At 35.7% G+C, this 25000-nt stretch overlaps 1 protein-coding gene across 2 annotated transcripts in view; it reads left to right on the top strand.

Moving 5' to 3' along the window:
- Positions 1-10521, top strand: part of diaph1 (diaphanous related formin 1) — a 173883-nt gene extending 163362 nt beyond the window's left edge. For both annotated transcript variants that reach the window (XM_073922443.1, XM_073922444.1), the window contains one exon: positions 8019-10521. In XM_073922443.1, coding sequence (XP_073778544.1) covers positions 8019-8203 — 185 coding nt within the window. In that variant the 3' untranslated portion in view covers positions 8204-10521. The remainder of the gene's footprint in view (positions 1-8018) is intronic.
- Positions 10522-25000: the final 14479 nt, after the last annotated feature.

A 25000-nucleotide genomic window follows, 5' to 3' on the forward strand; every position in this document is an offset into this window, starting at 1 on the left:
CTAAATAAAACACTATAAAAACATTTTTTTAAAAATAAGATTATTGTACTGAAATCTCTGAGGCATTGAAATTTAATCAGCATTTAATTATCATACTTCACACCAAAAGAGGTGGAATTGAAGATGTGATTGTGTTATTATTATGTGAATATTTGAAGACGAGCACAGGGATTACAGATTTTGCATTTGCATGTGAGCATTAGAAAGTAGCCACATTTATTAACTTTAGAAAAGCAACACAAATAAGTATAATGTTGAGAATAATATTTGATAAGTCAGGTTATTGTTATTGTAATATTGATAAGTCTTGTATTGAAGTGTGTAGGAGTGAAATTGCTGAGGAGGAAAACTTATTTGACTCATAATTTGCTGCAGATGCTTATATCTCTGCTGAACTAAAACAAATATACTGACATTAATGTAAATATCATAATAATGTCTTAGCTTCATTTTAAATGACTGCTTTATGTAGTTTTGAATGACTGAGAGATTGCTAAAAAAAGCTTGATTGTCATATTATAATAATTATGAAGTAAATGCAAGATGTTTCAGTCTATTAAGTGTTCATCCTGAAATACTACTAATATATACTGAGAGGGCGGCAGCACCAAAAGCTCCAAAATTATCCAATTTATTCACATAAAAAAAAAAAAATTCTCAAATTAATCAAAAATAACAATAATTATGATGTACTCTCACCGGCCACTTTATTAGGTACACCTTACAAGGTACTGGAAATATTCCTGAGATTTCGCTCTGTATTGACATGGTAGCATCACATTTGCTGCAGATTTGTCGGCTGCACATCCATGATGCTATTCTCTCGTTCCACCACATCCCAAAGGTGCTCTATTGGATTGAGACCTGGTGACTGTTCAGGCCATTTGAGTACAGGGAACTCATCGTCATGTTCAAGAAACCAGTCTGAGATGATTCAGGCTTTATGACATGGTGTGTTATCCTGCTGGAAGTAGCCATCAGAAGATGGAGACACTGTGCTCATAAAGGGATGGACATGGTCAGCAACAATACTCAGGTAGGCTGTGGTGTTGACACGACGCTCATTTGGTTCTAATGGACCCAAAGTGTGCCAAGAAAATCTCCCCCACACCATTACACCACCACCACCAGCCTGAACCGCTGATACAAGGCAGGATGATCCATGCTTTCATGTTGTTGAGGCCAAATTGTGAGCCGAGCATCTGAATGTGTCCGCAGAAATGGAGACTCATCAGAGCAGCAACGTTTCTCCAATCTTCTATTGTCCAGTTTTGGTGAGTCTGTGTGAATTGTAGCCTCAGTTTCCTGTTCTTAGCTGACAGGAGCGGCACCCGGTGTGCTCTTCTGCTGCTGTAGCCCATCCGCCTCAAGGTTGGACGTGTTGTGTGTTCAGAGATGCTCTTCTGCACACCTCGGTTGTATCGAGGGCTTATTTGAGTTACTGTTGCCTTTCTATCAGCTGGAACCAGTCTGGTCATACTCTATCATACCATTCTCTGTAAACCCTAAAGATGGTTGTGCGTGAAAATCCCAGTAGATCAGCAGTTTCTGAAATACTCAGACCAGCCTGTCTGGCACCAACCATGCCACGTTCAAAGTCACTTAAATCCCCTTTGCTTGGTTTAAAGTGCAGCAGATTGTCTTGACCAAGTCTAAATGCATTGAGTTGCTGCCATGTGATTGGCTAATTAGAAATTTGTGTTAACGAGCAGTTGGACAGGTGTACCTAATAAAGTGGCCGGTGAGTGTGTATTTTTAACAGATCAGACCAAAAATTTAAAAAATGCCAAATTAATATGTCAGATATAAATATCACAATAATATTTCCCAAATTAACCCACCCATGCATTAATTAGATGGATGAATATCAAACTCCTCATTTAAATTCTCAGAGAAGATGTGTCTGAAGTGAAAATCCAGAGAGTAATTAGTCATTTTCAGGAATCTTTAAATACTGCAAATGCTCTATCATTTATTCTTATTTATGTTATTAAAATCTGTACAAATTTGACAGCAAAGAGACACAAGAAGTGAAATATAGACATTGTCTAATCAGATTAAACTAATATTACATAATAAAAGTCAATCAGATGACTGAAGATGATTGAGTGGTTAATTATTTAGAGTGCTTTACTTATTTAAAATGAAGAAAACAGGGAACTGACGGATGTCTTCAGCAGTCGAAAAGATCATAAAGATAGATATTTGTCACTCAAAGCCTCTAATTATTTATTATTTCTATCTAATTATTCCAAAGAACATGCATAAATGTATTTGTCCTCACTGATTTGGCGAAACACACACTGTTTCAGATGGATAATATGCTGATTGGCCTGTAGTTTCTATGTCTGCGTGTGTGTTCATCAACATACACACATCTGCCATGTCATGACCCTGCACACACTCTTGACTCCTCAGTGAAAGACACACACACACACACACACACACACACACACACACACACACACACACACTTCCAACACAAAAGACACACACAGTCAGACTCAGACAAATAGACAGAGACACACCCTGTGCCCAACACACACACACACACACACACACACACAAACACACTCTGCCAGATGTCCACAAAACACATATAGACACACACACACACACACTTTTGTCCAGCTCGCAAACACACCCTCTAACCATTCTACAAAAAGAGCAACACACACACACACACTCCTGCTGTCAGAGGAACAATACACACACTTAATCATGTTAGACACACAGCCTTCATTCTGCTGTTTTGATCTCATTTTCTTGTCCACAAATCTCGATTTTCTGATTTTAAGGCACATTAATATGAGACTCAGAAGTTTTCATTTCTTTTAAAAAGTACTAATAGTAATGTGTTTTCATAAGAAGTGGTCAGAAGCGTAATTTTCTGTGTTTTCTTTTGCTATTTTTAGGCACACTTTTTCTAAATCTGACCACTAAGCCATGCATTTCTCTTTAATTTACAAAGACAAAAAAATGTTCTTAGTTTTTCAGCCTGAATTTAATTAATCCAAGATTAAACTTGAGATTTTGAAGTCAGTTGTTGTGATGTACACTCGCCGGCCACTTTATTAGGTACACCTGTCCGACTGCTTGTTAACGCATTTCTAATTAGCCAATCGCATCTTTATGCATTTAGGCATGTAGACCTGGTCAAGACGATCTGCTGCAGTTCAAAGCGAGCATCAGAATGGAGAAGAAAGGCGATTTAAGTGACTGAATGTGCTGGTCAGAGTATTTCAGAAAGTGCTGATCTACTGTGATTTTCACGCACATTCTGTTGCAAGATTCAGATGATCGGGTCAGATTTTGACATCAACAACATGAAAGCATCGATCCATCCTGCTTTGTAGAGTTCAAGTGGTGTTGTAATGGTGTGGGGGAGATTTGGCACACTTTGGGTCCATTTGTACCAATTGAGCATCGTGTCAACGCCACAGCCTACCTGAGTATTGTTGCTGACCATGTCCATCCCTTTATGAGCACAGTGTCTCCATCTTCTGATGGCTACCTCCAGCAGGATAACACACCATGTCATAAAGCGTGAATCATCTCAGACTGGTTTCTTGAACATGACGATGAGTTCACTGTACTCAAATGGCCTCCACAGTCACCAGGTCTCAATCCAATAGAGCATTTTTGGGATGTAGTGAAACGGGAGATTGGCATCATGGATGTGCAGCCGACAAATCTGCAGCAACTGTGTGATGCTATCATGTCAACATGGAGCAAAATCTCTGAGGAATATTTCCAGTACCTTGTTGAATCTTTGCCATGATGGATTAAGACAGTTCTGAAGGCAAAAGGGGGTCCAAGTCGGTGTAAGGTGTACCTAATAAAGTGGCCAGTGTGTATACATCTACATTTTTTTTAAATTTATTCAAATCAACTTAAAATGGACTTAAAACTAAAATTAAAGGTAATATTATTCAGCAGCTTACTTTATATCCTTATTTTGCTTCTCAAGTAAATGTTTATCCATTTAAAAATGTTTCAATATTTATACTGGGAAAACAAGAAATGCATTCTGGGTGTTTTATGTCCAGCCTTGTGTGTGTGTACAAGCTCAACACCTCCAAACACTGTAAAATTGTATTTTTAGCTTCATTACACTGATGTTAATTAGCTCTGCTCGCTCTTCACAGCCAAATCACAAGCTCTCCCTCTCTCACACACACACACACAAACGCACAATCACAGTCACACAGTTTCACACAAACACACATTTTTAATGCAAACTCGCTTAATTTGCATATCTCAGAAAATAAGACTTAAACCATTTTAATTGTCATTGAATCAGAGAAATAAGGAGAGAATATCACAATTTGAACTGACAACAGGACGGCTCGGTGGCTCAGTGGTTAGCACTGTGGCCTCACAGCAAGAAGGTGGCAGGTTACAGCTTCAGCTGGGCCAGTTGGCATTTCTGTGTGGAGTTTGCATGTTCTTCCCAGTGTTGGCATGGGTTTCCTCTGGGTGCTCCGGTTTACCTCACATTCCAAACACATGCGCTATAGGGGAATTGATGAACTAAATTGGTTGTTGTGTATGTGTGTGTGTGTGTTTTAATCAATGTGTATGGGTGTTTCCCGGTACTGGGTTGCAGCTGGAAGGGCATCTGCTGTGTAAAACATATGTTGGAATAGTTGGCGGTTCATTTCACTGTGGTGACCCCTGATAAATAAGGGTCATTTTGTTTTATAATAACCATCTAGTTTGCTCCGCCCACAGTGAAATGTCATTGGTCCAGAATCTGCATGATTTTAATAAACATTTTCTCTGATCGACTGTGATTTGTCATCTTGTTCGGCATTGTGTCTTTGCCTCTTCCGGACTAAACGTAGAAACAGAAAGTCATTTTATTGCAGAGAGCCTGTAACTGCAGGGTATTTAGTCTGATTACCGCAGTAAATGTTTATAAGGGTCCATCTGTCTGTCACTTCACAACCCCGAAGCACAATCGCACCCATAACGACTTTTTCCTCCTCAACAGACTCAGTGCTGTCGTTATCACAGCTCACGCTGGACACCTGCTCGGTAACGTGTGTGTGTGTGTGTGTGTTTGCTTTTTATCTCTGTGCATGCTTCGTTTCAGATGTTTGTTTAGAGATGGTTATCAGTAGCATTGGGGATTCTCTCTCTCTCTCTCTCTCTCTCTCTCTCTCTCTCTCTCTCTCTCTCTCTCTCTCTCTCTCTCTCTCTCTCTCTCTCTCTCTCTCTCTCTCTCTCTCTCTCTGTGTGCGTGTGTGTGCGTGTGTGTGTGCGCGTGTGTGTGTGTGTGTGTGTGTGTGTGTGTGTGTGTGTGTGTGTGTGTGTGTGTGTGTGTGTGTGTGTGCGTGTGTGTGTGTGTGTGTGTGCCTCCTCTGCATGGTCTTGTTTTGCATACAGGCTGGAGAATGTGAATGAAATCTGACATTCTCAGACAGTATCCTCATGTCAGAGTCTCCCCGCAGGAGTTTTGTTCTTCAGTTGTTGTTGTTGGAGTACTTTACGCTCGACGGTCTTCTAAACAGACTGAATTAATTAACATTTATGATGTCTTATATGATGTTCTGCATCCGTCTTTTGTCAGGATGTTAATCTAATGTGTGTTTATGAATATTCTGGGTTATTTTAAACCATAACAGGGTGTCCGCGGAGTCTTAAAATGACAATTAAAATACAAGGGAACACTTTATTTTGATGGTCCGTTTGAGTATTAGTAGACTGTCTGCTTAATATCTGTATATGTGCCCCTTCAACAGACTTTTAACTGACTATTAGAAACTTACAGTAACCCTAACCTATCAGTCTACTTATAATCTAATGAGAAATAATTAGCATGTAGATGCAATGTAACTTAAATTCAACAAAGTGTGACCAAATACAATTTTTAGGGCTTAAAAAGTGTTAAAAGCACTGGAATAGTGTGTTGTGAGTCTTAAATCATTTTAAAAAGGTCTTAATTTTCCTATATCTATGTAAAGCTTCCTAATTGCATCCAATCTAACAATACATCTCAGTAAAACCTTTAGCAGAATCTGCATGTCTTAACTCTATTTACGAATACGTTTATTTTATCTCAATGCAATAATTCATTCATTCATTTTCCTTTGGCTTAGTCCCTTTATTCATCAGCGGTCGCCACAGTGGGATGAACCGCCAACTATTTCAGCATTAGTTTTACTCAGCGGATGCCCTTCCAGCTGCAACCCAGTACTGGGAAACACCCAAACACATTTACACTCACACTACAGCCAATTTAGTTAATTCTTTAACTCACCTATAGTGCATGTGTTTGGACCGTACTCCCCTCTCTCAAAAAATACAAATAAAAATGACTAAATATGTTCATCTGGAGCTGTTTCATTATAAATAAAAGGTTAAACAGTCAGTAATATGTTATATTATTATTATCCCCCCTCCAAAAAAAAAAAAAAGTAAACATTAGCAGCAAATTAATTAGCAAACAGTTTAGCTTAATTAAAATTAAAAGCTATTATAAATAAAATCAATGTATCAAATCTCATCAACCTTTTCTTCTCTGTATAACATCACACTTACTGATTAAAGTGCAGCGGATGGATCTCTTTTGTGTCGATATTTCATTTGATTACATTGACTCTTTGACTGCTGCTCTACCAAATAGTTGACCATGTTTTTACTCTTTTAAATAATGTTGAAGTCATTTAAAGAATGACTGTTTTAAATAATGGCTCGCACGCACAGCTTTGCAAAGAAAAAAAAGCCAAGAAAGCATGTTAAACGAAAATCTGAATTATTTTATGGCATACTTCAAAAATAAAGGTGATTTAGTATTCAAAATTGTTTTATTTTCAATGTCTTACACTTCATATTTTCAGATTTTTCATATCATATGTATTAAGTCCGGCACTTTTACCATAAACCTACATATCAACCAGTTGGTCGAGACTGATATTTTAGAAATTAAGGGGGATGTGTTGAAAAACAAAAAATGCATTGATTGTGTTAACTAGCGACATTAGGGGTTAAGAAATGCAATCCAAACATTTTTTTCTTGATGGAATAGTTAGAGGGTTAACTAACAGAGGTGTCACTTTAAAAATACACACATTTACCGTTATGATGAAATCATTCGATTGCTTTCCGAAATTTTTATGCTCACTTAGGGCTAAATTAGTTGCTTAAAAAAAAATAAACCTACCAAGATCAACATCTTTAGATGTTATTAATATTAATTATGTATATATGTCTGTTCAAACCCAGACTTTCGCTCTGCTTCAAATCACCTGTACAGAATCTGTTTGGGAAACAGCGTCTATTTATCACTGTGGAGCGCGTTAGCTGACAGTCACGCACTGCTATATGACTGTTTTGAGGATGGCATAGGAGGGACGAAGGCGCCTGTAATGAAAATGAATGGAATTGCGTTGTTTTATATTCATTTCAAAGTGTTTCCTGCCTAAATAAAACAAAAGAACAGAACAGACTCGCATATAAGAGTAAGGGGCGGCCCCTGGTGGTTCGGTGGTATGGATTGCATAAACAAATGGCTCTTTAATGTTTATTTGCCACCCTTCAGAGAAAGACTGATAATACAGGAGAAATACAGGAAAATACCTTTACGGGATGATAGCGGGATAGAACTGTATGATAGAAATATGAAAGAATCCCGGGAAAAACGGAAGGGTTGACAGGTATGATTTGGACTGTGGGGGAAAACGGAGTACCCTGAGCAAACCCACACTAACACTGGGAGAACATGCGAACTCCACTCAGAAATGCTAACTGGCCACCCAGCCGAGACTCGAATCAGAGACCTTCTTGCTGTGAGGGCACAGTGCTAACCACTGAGCCATCGTGCTGCCCCTGCCTACAATAATATTTGATATTTGTTAAACAGATATTTAATAAATAAATGAAGAGTAGGGAAAACAAATACTATGGAAGTCACTGGTTTTAAGCTTTCTTTCAAATATCTTAATAAAGAAAAAGTGAAAGGAGAAGTATAAATGGATGACAGCATTTTCAACTTCGTTTTCACTCTGTTTCAGCTAATAATCGGAGAGGAGCCGGTCACGCCGTGACAAACCTTCTTGCCAAAGAGCTTCTTCAGGAGGACGCGCCACCGAGTGCCACGAAAAAGAGCCGTCAGGATGCTACAGACGGAAAAGAGTCAACGGAGGACACGGGCTCGCTGGAGGATCTCTTAGATGCCGTACCGTTACGCTCCAATTAAAGAGCAGCTCTGCCAGGGAAGAGACTGATTGTGTTCTGGGACCAAGTCTGCGAGGGCGGGGCTCTCGCTGAAACCACACCCCTCCAGGTAGACCACACGGCTTTCTAATGGCCGTCACACTTGGGGGGTGTGGTCTCTGCTTGTCACTTATCCATTTCTAGCACTCTGTCACTCTAAACACAATCTTCATCTCCATCATCTGCAAGATTTCCAAAGATTTCCCATGCTTTTGTTCCATGTCCAAATTAACATGCGCAGTTTATTTTTTTGTTGACTTAGAAACGGACACTGAAATTGATGATTCTTTAGGTTTACTGCAGGTTTTTTTTTTTTTTTTTTAAGGTGAGTGGTTGCAAACTTCCAATATGGGCTGGATGTAGACAAACAAATTAGGTTTAGATCCATTTAGTGTTTTCACGATACTGGAATTTGCTACCAGTCCATACTGAAATTTTAAAGAGGTCTATTTCCCGCTTAACATTTGAGCGCAGTTGATTGGCCATTGTGTTCACATGCTCAACAGAAATGACTGTGATTGGTCATCAGTTCACCAAACTCACTGTTGTTTAATAAGTGTAACCACAGATGCAGGGACACTGGAGCGTTTTAAAGCTGTGGAGATCAGCCAGGCTGTTTATAAGCTGACATACGAGCGATCAGCTGACGAATCCCCGCTTTAAAACACTCCAATGTCCCTGTATATGTGTTTACACTTAGTAAACAGTGGTGAGTTCGGTGAACTGATGGCCTACACAGCCAATCACAATCATTTCTGTTGAGCGCAGTGGCAAATCAGCACTGTTACGTTATCGGGAAATGGACGTTCTTATCGATTGGTGCTGAATTCCAGTATCGTGACAACTCTAATTCCCATATGAGCTGCATGCAACCGCTGACCTTTAAAATAAGTGAAGTAAATACAGTGAAGCATTGATTTCAGTGTATCATTGTTCAAAAAGTTACATTTATTTTACTGGACATGCAAAGTGCCAATAACGTTGAACGCATCCATGAGCGCATGCTTGGTTGTTGTCTAATTAAGGTGGTCTCACTAAGGTAGTCCATCAAACATGCTGAAGAAGGTCTGGTACCTGTTCAGAAGACTAGTTTTCTCATCACTTTCTCAGTCGTTCAATTCTCTCAGAGGTGTCGTCTAAACATCCGACCTTCTAACTATGCGAAAAAGTCTAAATATCCGATTTTCACTAGCTAAAACCTTGCAGCTTATTCATAAAAGCAGTTTTTGTATATTTGACATTGGATTAAATGTGATGTATTGTGGATAAAATCGATGTAAATTGTTGTCGATGATTTGCTTTGGAGTGTTTAATATATTATAATCACTGCACTGGCTACGTTTTCGACCAATCCTTCGTAAAATGGCGTCGGTTTTTGTGTCTTTCTGATAACATCGCTGTAGTGGATTTACTGTTTTGTTCACAAACTGCTGATAGAAGTATGATAAATCATGTTTAATTTGCTTCCAGATGGTGATTTTGAGCTTATATGTGAGCCGCAGATTGTCTAAAAACATTTTGAGGCCTGAACTAATAATCAGGCGGGACGTTTGGCGTTCGTTTTACTGTGATGAACGGTTTGATCAAGCCAAATCCGACCATGTTTGTCATTGGTGCTGAAATATCTCTGCATAGTCATTTTCATTGCAGTCAGATCCCAGTCGTATGTATCAGATACTGTTCAATGAGTCGACGGTTAAGATTGTTTCTAAGTCAAACTTGTCGTGTGACCTCTGCGTTTCAGCTTTGCAATATGAACGATGATGTTGGCTTAATGTTTGAGGGTAGAGATCACTGTTCAAAGCCATAGCTCGGACTGCTTTCGTCAAGACATCCTGAGAAATCTGTCTTCCGGATTATCGCTATATTAAAGTATGTACGTGCATTTTTGTGGTGTACGAACGTGAGCATGTTTCAGCAGTGATCCTAAACGCTGCCTAGACGCCAGCAAATCTGAAAGAGAACACGAGTTTTTAAAGCCAAATACGCAATTGTTAATGTTGGTGGATTCTTGCGTAAAGGCTGATCAGTGCGTGTGCAACGCTTTCACTTTCTTGGAAAAGCCGGATAAAGATCACTGGAAAAAAAAACAGAGAGACTGTGCGCTTTCTCTTTGTACGGATGTTTTTTAAAGCAGTTTTTTTTTCAGTTTTTAATTGTGGATTGTTTTACTGTAAGAATTTAGAGGCTGTATTGGTGAGATCTACTTGGTCAGATTGTGTATATTGCGTTGTTTTTGACTGTAGAGATGTTTATTCTGGTTATCTCTAAACCCACACCATTAAAATATCTTCTTTAATACTTATTGTCCATTCATTTTGTGTCTGTATTGTATATGTACGGGTCTTGAAAGGGCATTTCTTGAAAATGAAGAATGGAAACATTGATTGTTTTTACTTGCATGAGATTATGTTAGGTAACGGGTCTGTGACGTCATCGACTTTCACTTTAAGATTTAAAGGGCCAGCATTGCACCAGACCTCCTTAAGTAGTTTTGTTTGAAAGTGCAGAATCTATATTTTATGGAAATATGTGTCAGTTTGGTTTTTATTCTACTGTACAAAAGTTATTTACACTTAAATACACAGTATTGTGGATACCCGAGCTGGCTATTGAACATTGGTTTATTTTCATATTTTTCATATGACACATGTACAAGTTATAGCTCAAATGAAAGCTCTTGCCGGTGCTCATACGGTTCTAGCATTCTTTTTACTGACTTATATTCACATATTAAACAGTTGTCGAATGAATCGAGGTGTTTCCATGGCGCAGAAGTGAAAACAGTACATTCATGATCAATAAGCAGCCCCAGATAGCACAGACAGCCGTCATCTCTTAACTTATTCTGTGCGCTTCAGGGCCATTCTCCTCTGTTTTTGAGGTGATGTGCATAAGTAATCCTTTTATATGTCTGACGTGCTCCAAACACAGTGAATTATGTTTGATCAAACAAAAGAATCATGAAATATGAAAACAATGATCGCTCCCTGTGGCTTGTACAGCACCTCTCATCAGTTGGAATACAATAACTTTTGCATAGATTATGGTGGAGACATTTTTCTTTTTTCTATTATTACAGACATGTGCAGGAAACACACAAATTAATTACAGCACGCTAGACCACACAGACCCTAAAAGGTACACTTTCAAATTTGAGTTTATAAAAAAAAATGCAAAAAGCGCCTCTTTTTTAGGTGTTTATTATAACACAGACAACATAAACAGATATTTTAAACACTTTCAATAGTGTTTCATGAAAATTCAAAGGGTTTTCTCTTTAAAATGATAGCAAATTTGTGCATTTACACCTCTGCATGTGGATTTGGGAAGCTTTTAAATTTGGGTAGGCAAAATCCAGGCAGAAATCCCCAAATAGAACTTGACCTTAGGAGGTTAAAATGTCAATTTGGTGCATTTTAGTATTGGACTTGTAGTAACTGGAATTCTTTTAAGCACCATTTATGTAATAAAGACTACAATTTTTACTACTACTTTAATGTGAATTGTATTTAAAGCTAAAATCTGGTATGACTAATGCTAAATATGATGATGATGATGATGATGATGATGATGATGATGATGATGATGATGATGATGATGAGCCTTTATTTGTCACAACACTGTTAAATGCAGCGAAATTGCCCAGAACAGAACGGTTAGGTACACCACACATTATACTATTAATGGCAGATTTGAGCTTCAGAAAACAACAAATTATTGTCTGTGCATCGAATAAGAGAAAAAGCTGAACTAGTAATTCTGTTTTCCATTATTATTATCAAAATTACAACATTTTAGGAAGGGAAAAACAAAAGGACCAAAACAAAGGAAATTCACAGAAGAGCTAAAGTATAATATTAAGAGGATTTATATATATATATATATTCATTAATTCATTTTTTTGTCAGCTTAGTCTCTATTAATCCGGGGTCGCCACAGCGGAATGAACCGCCAACTTATCCAGCAAGTTTTTACGCAGCGGATGCCCTTTCAGCCGCAACCCATCTCTTGGAAACATCCACACACACATTCGTACACACACTCATACACTAGGGACAATTTAGCCTACCCAATTCACCTGTACTGCATGTGTTTGGACTGTGGGGAAAACCGAAGCACATGGAGGAAACCCACGCGAAGACAGGGAGAAAATGCAAACTCCACACAGAAATGCCAACTGAGGCGAGGCTCGAAATATATATATATATATATATATATATATATATATATATATATATATATATATATATATATATATATATATATATATATATATATATATGTATATATGTGTGTGTGTGTGTGTGTGTGTGTATATTATATATATATATATATATATACACATATATACACACACATATATATATATATATATATATATATATATATATATATATATATGTATGTATATATATATATATATATATATATGTATGTATATATATATATACATACATATATGTACACTATACATACATATAAGACACTTAGCAAATTATCATTTTTAGAGCAGGCATTTTGTCATTGTATAAGCAGACATTTCTGAATCTGAAATTGTACTGCATTTATTCTAAATCCTGAAAATGAACGAACAGAATGAAGTGAACCAAATGTGTGGTAAAAGTGTGTGGAACGTGTCTCGAGTGGTTCATTTGGTATGACGGGTACAGTATTTATTTGACATTCCTCCGCGAGTTCATCTGTGCGCTGGTTTTATGCCTCATGTGTGCACAAAAATGCAGCTGTGATTTGGTATTTCCTCTCAGCAAATCACACACACACACACACACACACACACAATTCCCTGTTCTAGACCAGCTCACACAATGGCACACAGACAGAATCCTCCCACATTCAGCACACACAGGTCCCTCAAAAATCTAATATCCTGTCAGTACGTTGTTTGGCACGTGGGTTAATTGTGTTAGCTGTTTCTGCTGGGTTCTGTGAGCTCTGTCTGGGCTTCTCAGTGGTATGTAGGGATTTTTTTTTCTTCTTCGGGACAAGGAGGATGAAATGTTTACTTTGGGATTCCTCCATTCCTTAAAACCACAATGATACTTCCTCTAAGAATAGAACCGAATCATCTGCAGACTTTGCTATCCAGAACAACCGGATGTGTTTCTCCCTCACACCCTGAATCATACATTCATGCATTTGGCAACTGATCACCAAGATGGCTTACAGTGTAGTTTACCACACATAGGGTGTCTATTAAAGGGATAGTTCACTCAAAACTGAACATCATTTAGTCACTTCACTTTCACAAACCTTGTTTTTTTTTCAGTTGAACACCAAAGAAGATAGTTTGAAGAATGTTCAAAACTTGTAATTGTTGAATATGGAAGTCGGGTTACGGGTTTCTTCAAACTATATTTTATATAACAGATTAAAAAACCCGTTTACATTCATGCATTCGGCAGTCCTTTCTTCTGTTTTTATTCCCAAAGCCACTTACGTTGCATTTTAAACACATTGTTCATCTTCACTTGCGTCTTTAATATAGTGTAAATGTTTGTGGTGTGTCTTAGGATTACACTCGCAATAAATGAAATTCTTTGTATTAATCAAATCTAGAGCTACAGATGAGTACATAATAAAACTCTCCTAAAATATTTTGTATTTTAGGGCCAAACTGTCTATTAAAGGGATAGTTCACCCAAATCTGTCATCATTTACTCATCACAGACCTGTTTGATTTTCCTTTCTTTTGTTGTACACAAAAGAAGATATTTTGAAGAATGTTTGAAACCTGTAACCATTGTCCTGTATTTGTTTTGCCTACTATGGAAGTCGATTGTTGCGAGTTTCTTACATTTGTTAAAATATCTTCTTTTATTTTCAGCGAACAAAGGTTTGGAACCAGGGTGTGAACAAAACTCAATGAAGCTGAGTTAATAAAGCACATGACTAATACTATAAAGAAGCTAATATTTGACTGTCGTGACTAATGCTAATAGGGAACGCTGGTGTTTGTGGGCTGTGTTTGTTGTGGAGACTCTGATGCTTCTGTTTGCATCTTCAGAGCTCTTGGATCTTAAAACAAACTTGCCTTTGTGTCGTGAAATGAAAGTGTGTTAAAGCGTGAGAGTGTCTTCATGTCTCGGGTTTCTATTAGAGCTTGACCTCTGACCCTTGTGGGAGTTCATAAAACTGCAGCGCTCTCCACATTCTTGCACCCGAGCAGCACTTCAGGATGGTTTAAAGTGATGCCATATTATAGTAAAAATACAAAATAAATAAAACGGTTTTAGTTAAATAAAGATGAAATACAAATAAACATTTAAGGAAAAATTAAATAGAAGTGAAAATGTTGTGCTCAAATTTTTATTTTATATATATATATATATATATATAATTTTTTTTTTTTTTTATAACTAGGTTAACTAGGCAGGTTAGGGTAATTTGGGTAATTTGGCAAGTTATTGTATAACGATGGTTTGTTCTGTAGACTATCGGAAAAAGATATAGCTTAAAGGGGCTAATAATTTTGTCCTTAAATGGTGTTTAAAAAATTAAAAACTGCTTTTTTTTCTAGCCGAAATAAAACAAATAAGACTTTCTCCAGAAGAAAAAATATTATCAGACATACTGTGAAAATTTTGATGCTCTGTGAAACATCATTTGGAAAATATTTAAAAAAGAAAAAATCACACGGGTTTAATAAAAAATATACTTACAGGGGAGGATTTAACCAATATAAGCAAGGTAATCTGCCACTTAGGGCCCAAGGAAATTTGATGGCCCCTAAATAAATAATAAGTATAAATGATACTATACATTATCTATAACATTGTTTTCTATCATATTTAGTATGTTGAAGGTCTAAAAATGGTAGTTTTAATGTAATTATTTGCGCAAATGTGTCCCCTACCTTTAATCATGGACCAGTCCAGCAGTCAAATCAGTAAAGATTTAGTGTTATAAACAAAATAGTTAATATATTATGTTGATTAAATACAATTTTATTATTATTATTATTATTATTTTAATATTATTATGTGAATTAAAACACAAGGGCGGACATAGTGATTTAGGGACCTTAAGCAACCCCAGGTATGGGAGACCCATGCAGTTAAACTCAAAACATTAAGAATATAATGATTCCACTTAAAATGTATTTTTAACCTGCAGTCTATTTACAAAAAAAAAAAAAAAAAAGTGAAAAAGAGAAAATATAAAAGAGAAAAAATCTCTTTCTCCATAGATATATATTTTCTCTTTTTCAGTTTTTTTTTTTTTTTTTTGGTAAATAAACTGCAGGTTAAAAATATATTTTAAGTGGAATCATTATATTCTTAATGTAAAATTAAATACGATAAATTCATTCATTTTTCAATTTAGATTTTAATATTTGCATGTGCAGTATGTAAGGAATGTTCTGCTATTCATGGGGGCCCTTGGTTTTGAAAAGAGGTAATAACATTCAAATCTTCATGGTTATAGACAGATTTGACAACGTATGACAGACAATGTAAAAATGAGCTATATGGTTAATTTAGGCAATTCTTGGCATTGGTTGTGGCCCCATAATATCCCAGGACTCTAATTGGCTGCTTACCTCGCTTATTGGTTAAGTCCACCCCAGTGTAAACATTAAATAATTTTTATTCTGACCTGGGAATTAAAAGATACAGTCCTGTGCAAAAGTCTTAGGCCCCCTGTATTTTTACCCCCAAAAACGGTTTCAATTTGATTATTTCTATATTTTCTGCAGCATTTCAATTTGAAATATTAATTGACATCTCTAAACATTATTTTTTTGTCATTAATTGTATTTATACTGTGAGATTATTGACATGAAGAAACTGAGATTCACTAAATTCAGAGATGCAGCCTCTCTCAAAAAATGCTCCAAAGCCCTACCTAAAGAAAACATTCTTCAAAATATCTTTTGTGTATCAGAAGAAACTCTAATAGGTTGTGAACAAGAGATGGATGAGTAAACAGTGAAGTATCTTTTTAACACACTGGATGTCAACACACTGCTTTGTCCCGCATAATAGGTCAGCTTTAAGTGTGTGTGTACCTCGTGTTGCCCCTCCGGCTCTGTCTGTCTGCTGATCTGACCACTGTGAATTGAGGCTACACTGTGTTTGTCAGTGTGTGTGACAGAGAGTGTTAATGATCAGTAGAAAACCTCTCTTTATGTCCGTGTATGTGTGAGCGGCGTCCGTCAGGTCACTGCAGCAGAGGTCAGTCGCCTCAGGATGTGTGTTGTCATGTGAGGAACCAGTGACGGACTGATAAACACACACTGTTTCTTCTGTCCTGCGAGTGTCTGAATGAGCTCTATTGACCCTCAGAAATGATGAGCTCATTCTGTGATGGGCTACACCTCCGAACTAATTGTAGACAATTTTTTTGTTTTGGTTGTTGAAATTATTTTGTTTTATTTTTACTTTATTTTGTTCAAATAATTTATTTTAATCTGTTCGGAATATATTTTATTTGCACAATAGTTTTATACTGCTATTACTACTACTACTAATAGTTAATAATAATAATAATAATAATAATAATAATTCATTCTGCTGTGGTAATAAAATAGGTGATAAATAAGGGATAGTAAACAAAAAGTTGACTCAACTTAAAATTTTAAGGCAACAATCTTCAGGACATTTTTAAGTTTACTCCACTTAAATCGAGTCAAGTGCAGTACTTGGTTTGAAAGTTGTGCGGCAAGTTGCCTTACAATTTTGAGTTGAGTCAACTTTGTTTTTACAGTGTATGTTTTACTGTTGAATTTTTTTTATGTTTGGATTATTTTTTTATTTACACTACAGTTTTTTGTTACTGCTACTGATATTAAAAATAATGATAATAATTTTATATATTGATTTTATATATATATATATATATATATATATATATATATATATATATATATATATATATATATATATATATATATGTTATTATTTTATTATTATTGCTGTTGTTGTTTTTATAATTAATATTAATAGTAGTAGTAGTTTTTATTTTTGGATTTTTTAAATTATTTTTTATTTAAACTGTAATAGTTTTAAACTACTACTAGTTATAACAACAATAATGTTAATATTAATAATAATATTAATTACAATAAAATTAATAATAGTACTAATGTTGTTAATAATAGTAGTATTAGTGCTAGTAGTATGTTTTTTTTGGATTGTCTTTATTTTTTATTTACATGATAGATTTATACTACAACTAATAATAATAATTAATATTTATTTATTTGGTCTGTTTGGAGTTTATTTCTTTGAAAAAAAAATATTGAATTAATTTTATTTATTTTATTTCCCATTATTATTATTATTATTATTATTTGTTTTTATTTATTTTGTGATGTTCTCTTTAGAATAAAGGACTTTTGGGTCCTATATACAGTACTTTTGGGTGTGTATATATATATATATATATATTGAATCAATAGTTTTCCATGATCTGACCCTCTCTTGATTGAGCGACTATTGCAGCAGACAGGACGATGAACAAACCTCCTGGAGTTTATTACACATGGGGACTTTGCACAAGGTTTTTAGTGACAAAGGGTTGCAAATTCTGCAATAATTGCGTCATCTCCTCTCCTAAAGCACAGAAGAGGCCTTTTAAGATGAGTGTGAATCAGTTGTTTGTTCGTGGCCGTGTGTGTGTGAATGAAGGGAGATTTCCTGACTCTGAGTCACAGTTACACTCCTTTATTTATCATCCTGGTAACCTGGACACACTTCTTCCACAGTTATTGTTCTAGATATAGCTTCTCCATATTGTCTTTCTAGCTGTGTTATAAGTGGCATACCTTCAACTTGCTAATGTTCAAGTAGTTGTTGTGTGCATTTGTATTCGTGGCTGTTGTCCAATCAGAGTAATGCAATCACAGCATTTTGTAGCTGTTTTTGATTTAGCTGCTAAAGGGGCTTTTAATTTGCAAGTGAGCCAGCTAAAGTGCTTTCTGAGAAGTGTCATGCCATTATAAGCTTCTCATGTTTAAGATCTGGTTGGTTTAAAATCCATGATGTTCATTGTCTGAATAGTATTTGATATTACAGATCAATCATTTTTTTCAGGTCTCCTCACACTTCAGTTTCTCATTAGGCCCCGCCCCTTCTAATTTGCATTTCATTCGATGCACTTGAGCTCAATCACTCATTGGCAGAGCTGTAAGAAAATCAAAACACTATTGGCTGTTTTTTAACGGGGAGGAGCTACTCTAAGCCCCGCCCTCTTTTCATATTCCAGTTGAGATTACCTCAAACATTGAATTTCATAGAACTTTAATATTCAGACAGGATGAGCTCAAGCGTCTTGCTCTCCCTCAGTTTAGTTTGGACAGACTCAGAGCAGGGATCGCTGGCAGAGGGATTGTGGGTGAAGTAGGGCAGTAGATCTGTGATGACTCCACACTTCCTGCGGTTATTAAAGGACGCTTTTGTTGCTGTATTTCTGGACTGTGTTCAGTCACTGTCAGAGTTCATCTCGGATGAGCACAAACTCAAGCGCCAACACAAGCACAAATGCCTCTTTATTCATTCAGCCCGCGCTCGCTTTTACCATAAGCATTCACCATCTATTTATTGAGACAAACCACTACAACATGAGGTAAAGTTGGTTTTATATTTGCACATTTGCCTTAATATCATTTCAGAAATGTATTATATGCAAATTCTAAATAGTGAAATCAGATTAGCAGCCAGTGACTATTAAAGCACAACAATGTTCAGTCAGTTAAATAGTCCTAATGTTGTTCTGAAGTCATGATTACATGTGATTTAAGACCACACCGGTCAACACTGTGATGTGAAAATAAGGGACATGCCCACCATAATAAGGGATTCCCCTGACCCCCTTTTAAAAATCCCCAAATTACCAAATATGCTCATTTGGAGCTGTTTCGTTGTAAATAAACAGTTAAATGGTCATTAATATGTTTTATTATTGTTAAAATAAAATATTTAAAAGAAAAAATAAATAGCATACATTAGCAGCAACTATTAAACTATATATATATATATATATATATATATATATATATATATATATATATATATATATATATATATATATATATAATTGTATTTATTTATATATATATATATATATATATATATATATATATATATATATATATATATATATATATATATATATATTTATATATATATATAATTAAAGAGACGTCATTTTGAATCAACTAAATAATTAAATAAATAAATACTTAATTAAATAAATATAAATTTTCTATATATATATATATATATATATATATATATATATATATATATATGTATATATATATATATATATATATTATGTATGTATATATTATATATTATGTATGTTTTATTATTTTATTTTTTTATTTTATATATATATATATATATATATATATATATATATATATATATATATATATATATATATATGTATATATATATATATATATATATATATGTATAATTAAATAAATAAATATATATATATATATATATATATATATATATATATATATATATATATATATATATATATATATATATATATATATATATATATATATATATAAAATATTAAATTTATATTTATTTAATTATTTATTTATTTATTTAATTATTTAGTTGATTCAAAATGACGTTTCTTTAATCATTACAGTCAGTGATCTGATCTGTGAGACTAAAGGCTGAGGTCATCAGATTGGTGGCTGCTTGTTTGTTGCATTCCTCACAATTCCATGCCTAAATATCTGGGAAGCAGTGTGAGGGCAACATCCCAGAATATCCTAAGCAGCTGCTTCATTTCCTTGTCAACTCTTGTCGTCATGGCGCTGAAGTGTGGATAAGCTGCAGTGTGTCTAATACAGTTCAGGAGTCTCTCTCTCTCTCTCTCTCTCTCTCTCTCACACACACACACACACTTCTCTGTATCTCTCTAACTCCACGTTCTACTCAATCTTAAATCAAACGCTCTGTTTGTTCACTCTCTGTGTGACATTAATATTGTTGTTTTCAGAGCCCCATAATTCCTTCTCCAGATGCGGTTACTGCAGGACTACAGATTTTATACTCATATACAGTTGAAGTCAGAATTATTCACCCCCTTTGAATATTTTGTCTTTTTTAAATATTTCCCAAATGATGTTTAACAGAGCAAGGAAATGTTCACAGTATGTCTGATAATATTTTTTCTTCTGGAGAAAGTCTTATTTGTTTTATTTGGGCTATAGTAAAAGCAGTTTTTAATTTTTTAAACACCATTTTAAGGACAATATTATTAGCCCCTTTGAGCTATATATTTTTTTGATAGTCTACAGAACAAACCATTGTTATACAATAACTTGCCTAATTACCCTAACCTGCCTAGTTACCCTAATTAACCTAGTTAAGCCTTTAAATGTGACTTTAAGCTGTATAGAAGTGTCTTGAAAAATATCTAGTCTAATATTATTTACTGTCATCATGACAAAGATAAAATAAATCAGTTATTAGAAATTAATTAATAAAACTATTATGTTTATAAATGTGTTGAAAAGATCTCACCGTTAAACAGAAATTGGAGAAAAAAAATAAACAAGGGGCGAATAATTCTGACCTAAACTGTATATATGTCAATGCTATGTCTTTAAATGGCTATTTGTTGTTGCATAAAACGTACATAACAATAATTTGTAAAGTATTAACTTTCTCTTTCGGCTGAAATTATTACATTTCAATGGCTGTCAACACACTCTTTATCAAAAAATAAATAAATACAGTAACATTTGTCAGGCTAATTAAACATGTTTTAATTGGATTGAACAGTAATAAAGTGTAGCCTATGCTCTCCTTAATCCACTTTGTGATCCAAATAGTAATCAAACTGCTGAAAAGAGGATTTTCCCTGCTCTGCATTCCTGATAATCCTCCAGAAGCAGCTCTTTTCTGATCTGCGTGTCCTCCAGTCCTTCCCCCTCGTCTCCACTTTTCCACATGTCTGTCTGTGTTTTGTTGGCCTGTCCTCTTTTTCGCTCTGTTTGGATTCTAATCACTCCTTCCATTCGACTCTCTTGGAACGGGGAGAGGGTTTCCGTGGAAACGCCAGCTGAAGTGGAAAAGACTTTTTTTGTAAGAGTGCTGATGCAGTGTGTGTGTGTGAGAGTGTTTGTGCGCAGGATGAACAGATGGGCTTCCCTGTGTTTTCTTTTTCTGCTCAACAGAGTGATTTTTCCCCTGGGTTTCATTGCACTCTTCTCTTTTAGTCTCAGCTTGATTTTTATTGCCATCTGCTAATTATCTCGGGCTGAAATGCGTGAGGCTGACTGTGGTCAAACGCTTCTGACCTCTGACCCCCTGTGACTTCACCTACATCAGCTCCCGATCAGCTGTTTGAAACCTGGCGAAAGTCTCTTGCTTGACATCAAACCTCACAGCTGTCAAAACACTGAAGAGTTTTTGGCGGGGATGCAGAGATTTACCCTTTGAGAAACAGAAAGGCACAGAGAGTGGTTCTGAATGAGAACACTGTCTCATCTGGCTTAATTTGACTGAAACAGAGCTGAGAATGCAGATCGCTGGGCCGAAAGATAAAGCCTTTGACTGTGGTTAAAGAGACGCTGCACTTTATTTAGAAATAGGCTAATTTTACAACACCCCTAGAGTTAAATTGTTGAGTTTTACCATTTTGGAATCCATTTAGCCATTCTCCGGTTCTAACGGAAGTACTTTTAGCTTAGCTTAGCATAAATCATTGAATTGGATTAGACCATTAGCATCTCACTCAAAAATGACCAAAGAGTACAGATTATTTTTCTATTTAAAGCTTCTGTAGTTACGTTGTGTGCTCAGACAGATGGAAATAGTTCTGAAAAGGGTGAAAAGGTCCAATCTGGCTTAATTTGACTGAAACAGAGCTGAGAATGCAGATCGCTGGGTCGAGAGATAAAACCTTTGACTTTGGTTAAAGAGACGCTGCACTTTATTTAGAAGTAAGCTAATTTTACGACACTCCTAGAGTTAAATTGTTGAGTTTTACCATTATTGAATCTATTCAGTTGATCTCTGGGTCAGACAGGAGCACTTTTAGCTTAGCTTAGCATAGACTATTGAAACGGATTAGACCATTAGCATCCCACTCAAAAATGACCAAAGAGTTCAGATTATGTTTTTATTTAAAGCTTCTGTAGTTACATTGTGTGCTCAGACAGACGAAAAGCAGTTTTGACAAGGGGGAAAGGGTCTCATCTGGCTTAATTTGAGTAAAACAGAGCTGAGAATGCAGATCGCTGGGCTGACTGATAAAACCTTTGCCTTTGGTTAAGAGACGCTGCACTTTATTTAGAAATAAGCTAATTTTTCAACACCCCTAGAGTTAAACTCTTGACCTTTACCATTTTGGAATCCATTTAGCCATTCTTCGGGTCTAACAGGAGTACTTTTAGCTTAGCGTAGCATAAATCATTGAATTGGATTAGACCATTAGCATCTCTTCCAAAATGACCAAAGAGTTTTGATTATTTTCCTATTTAAAGCTTCTGTAGTTACATTGTGTGCTCAGACAGATGAAAAGCAGTTCTGAAAGGGCTGAAAGGGACTATAGTCACATCTGGCTTAATTTGACTGAAACAGAGCTGAGAACGCAGATTGCTGGGCTGACTGATTAAACCTTTGACTGTGGTTAAAGAGACGCTGCACTTTATTTAGAAATAGGCTAATTTTACAACACCCCTAGAGTTAAACTGTTGAGTTTTACCATTATTGAATCCATTCAGTTGATCTCCGGGTCAGGCAGGAGCACTTTTAGCTTAGCTTAGCGTAAATCATTGAATTGGGTTAGACCATTAGCATCTCACTCAAAAATGACCAAAGAATACAGATTATTTTTCTGTTTAAAGCTTCTGTAGTTACATTGTGCACTCAGACAGATGAAAAGCAGTTTTGAAAATGGTGAAAGGGTCTCATCTGGCTTAATTTGAGTAAAACAGAGCTGAGAATGCAGATTGCTGGGCTGACTGATAAAACCTTTGACTTTGGTTAAGAGACGCTGCACTTTATTTAGAAATAAGCTAATTTTACAGCACCCCTAGAGTTAAACTCTTGACCTTTACAATTTTGGAATCCATTTAGTCATTCTCCGGGTCTAACGGGAGTACTTTTAGCTTAGCTTAGCATAAATCATTGAATTGGATTAGACCATTAGCATCTCTTTCAAAATGACCAAAGAGTTCAGATTATTTTTCTATTTAAAGCTTCTGTAGTTACATTGTGTGCTCAGACAGATGAAAAGCATTTCTGAAAGGGGTGAAAGGGTCTCATCTGGTTTAATTTGACTAAAACAGAGCTGAGAATGCAGATCGCTGGGTCGAGAGATAAAACCTTTGACTTTGATTTAAGAGACGCTGCACTTTATTTAGAAATAAGCCAATTTTACAGCACCCAACTTTCATGTTGTAACGTTCATGCCTAAATGCCTTGAGTTGCTGCCATGTGATTGGCTGATTAGAAATTTGCGTTAATGAGCAGTTGGATGGGTGTACCTATTAAAGTGGCCGTTGAATATGTTATGCATTTTTCACATATATAGTATACACACACACAACCATGATATTACAGTCTGCTGCTACACATTAACCCCGAATAATTCAAATAAATTCAACATGGAAACCATAAATACTTTGAGAACTTTTATTTGAAATGTCAGTGTTCAGGAAAAGGAAACGAAATCAAAATAAAACAGCAATATAAATATTAGCATATAAAATGCAAGTAGCACACAGGAGCCGGGAATAAAAGCGTCTTATCAGAGATGTTACAGCAGGATTACAGCATCAGCAGACACACACGCACGCACGCACACACACACACACAGATAATAGATCTATTCATATAGACATTAAGAAGCATTCTCACAGGTAAGCACAACGGAGATTGCAAAATTAATAACGGAGGTCTACTCGTGTCCTCCGCTTTGTGTCTTTTCATGGGAAAAAGCAGACAGGAAAGAAAAGATGAACACAAAAATATATGCATAACATCACAACTTCTAGACTAAGAGTGTGTCACTATTCGTTTTTCATAGGTAAAAGTTAAACTCTTTATTTACAGGTGCGTTAGTTGGCGTTCATAGTACTAAAGAACTACATTGGTAACACGGAGTGTCCAAAAAAAAAGATTTTTTTTTCTTCTTCTTCATTTTAATATTTTTGTGCATTTTTTTTTCTGAAAAATACAATGACATTCCAGTAGTAAGCCATTCCTCTTGAGCTGATTATCCGGAAAGGTTTCATGTGTTTTCTATTTACAAAGGAACGCCATGCCAAGGGTGTTCAAAGGAGAAATGAACGAAAAAATCAGCATTTGGATGGAACATTTGAATTGTGAGTGTCTTTCTAGCTTCCCAAAGCGATAATAGTTGCCTTTAGTGGATGGTGCCATGAGAGTGAACATGTACATTCAGTGAGTGCAAGTTGTCCTAACTCCTTCACTTTGTATTTAATTTATAATATTCATATTATATCCGATAAGCATTTGCCATCCATTGTGAATATTTCAGAACTTTACTAACATTTTCTGAGACCCCGTCCACACGAATACGGTATTTTTAAAAATGCTTGTTTTTTTTTCTAAGCAATTTCGCTGTTCGTGCACACAAAAACATCAGTGTATCACATTTTCTCACTTTACTCTTGAACTTCCCCATTCTGGTGATCACTCTGATTATCGCCCCTTGTTGGTTCGAAAGACAGTGTCGGGTGATTGAAGCTGAAACATGATGTCATGTGTGCTGTTCTCTCCTTTCTGATTGGCCAACATGGTTGAGT

Source organism: Danio rerio, chromosome 14 (assembly GCF_049306965.1).
Source record: "Danio rerio strain Tuebingen ecotype United States chromosome 14, GRCz12tu, whole genome shotgun sequence".
In the NCBI taxonomy this organism is placed as follows: Eukaryota; Metazoa; Chordata; class Actinopteri; order Cypriniformes; family Danionidae; genus Danio; species Danio rerio.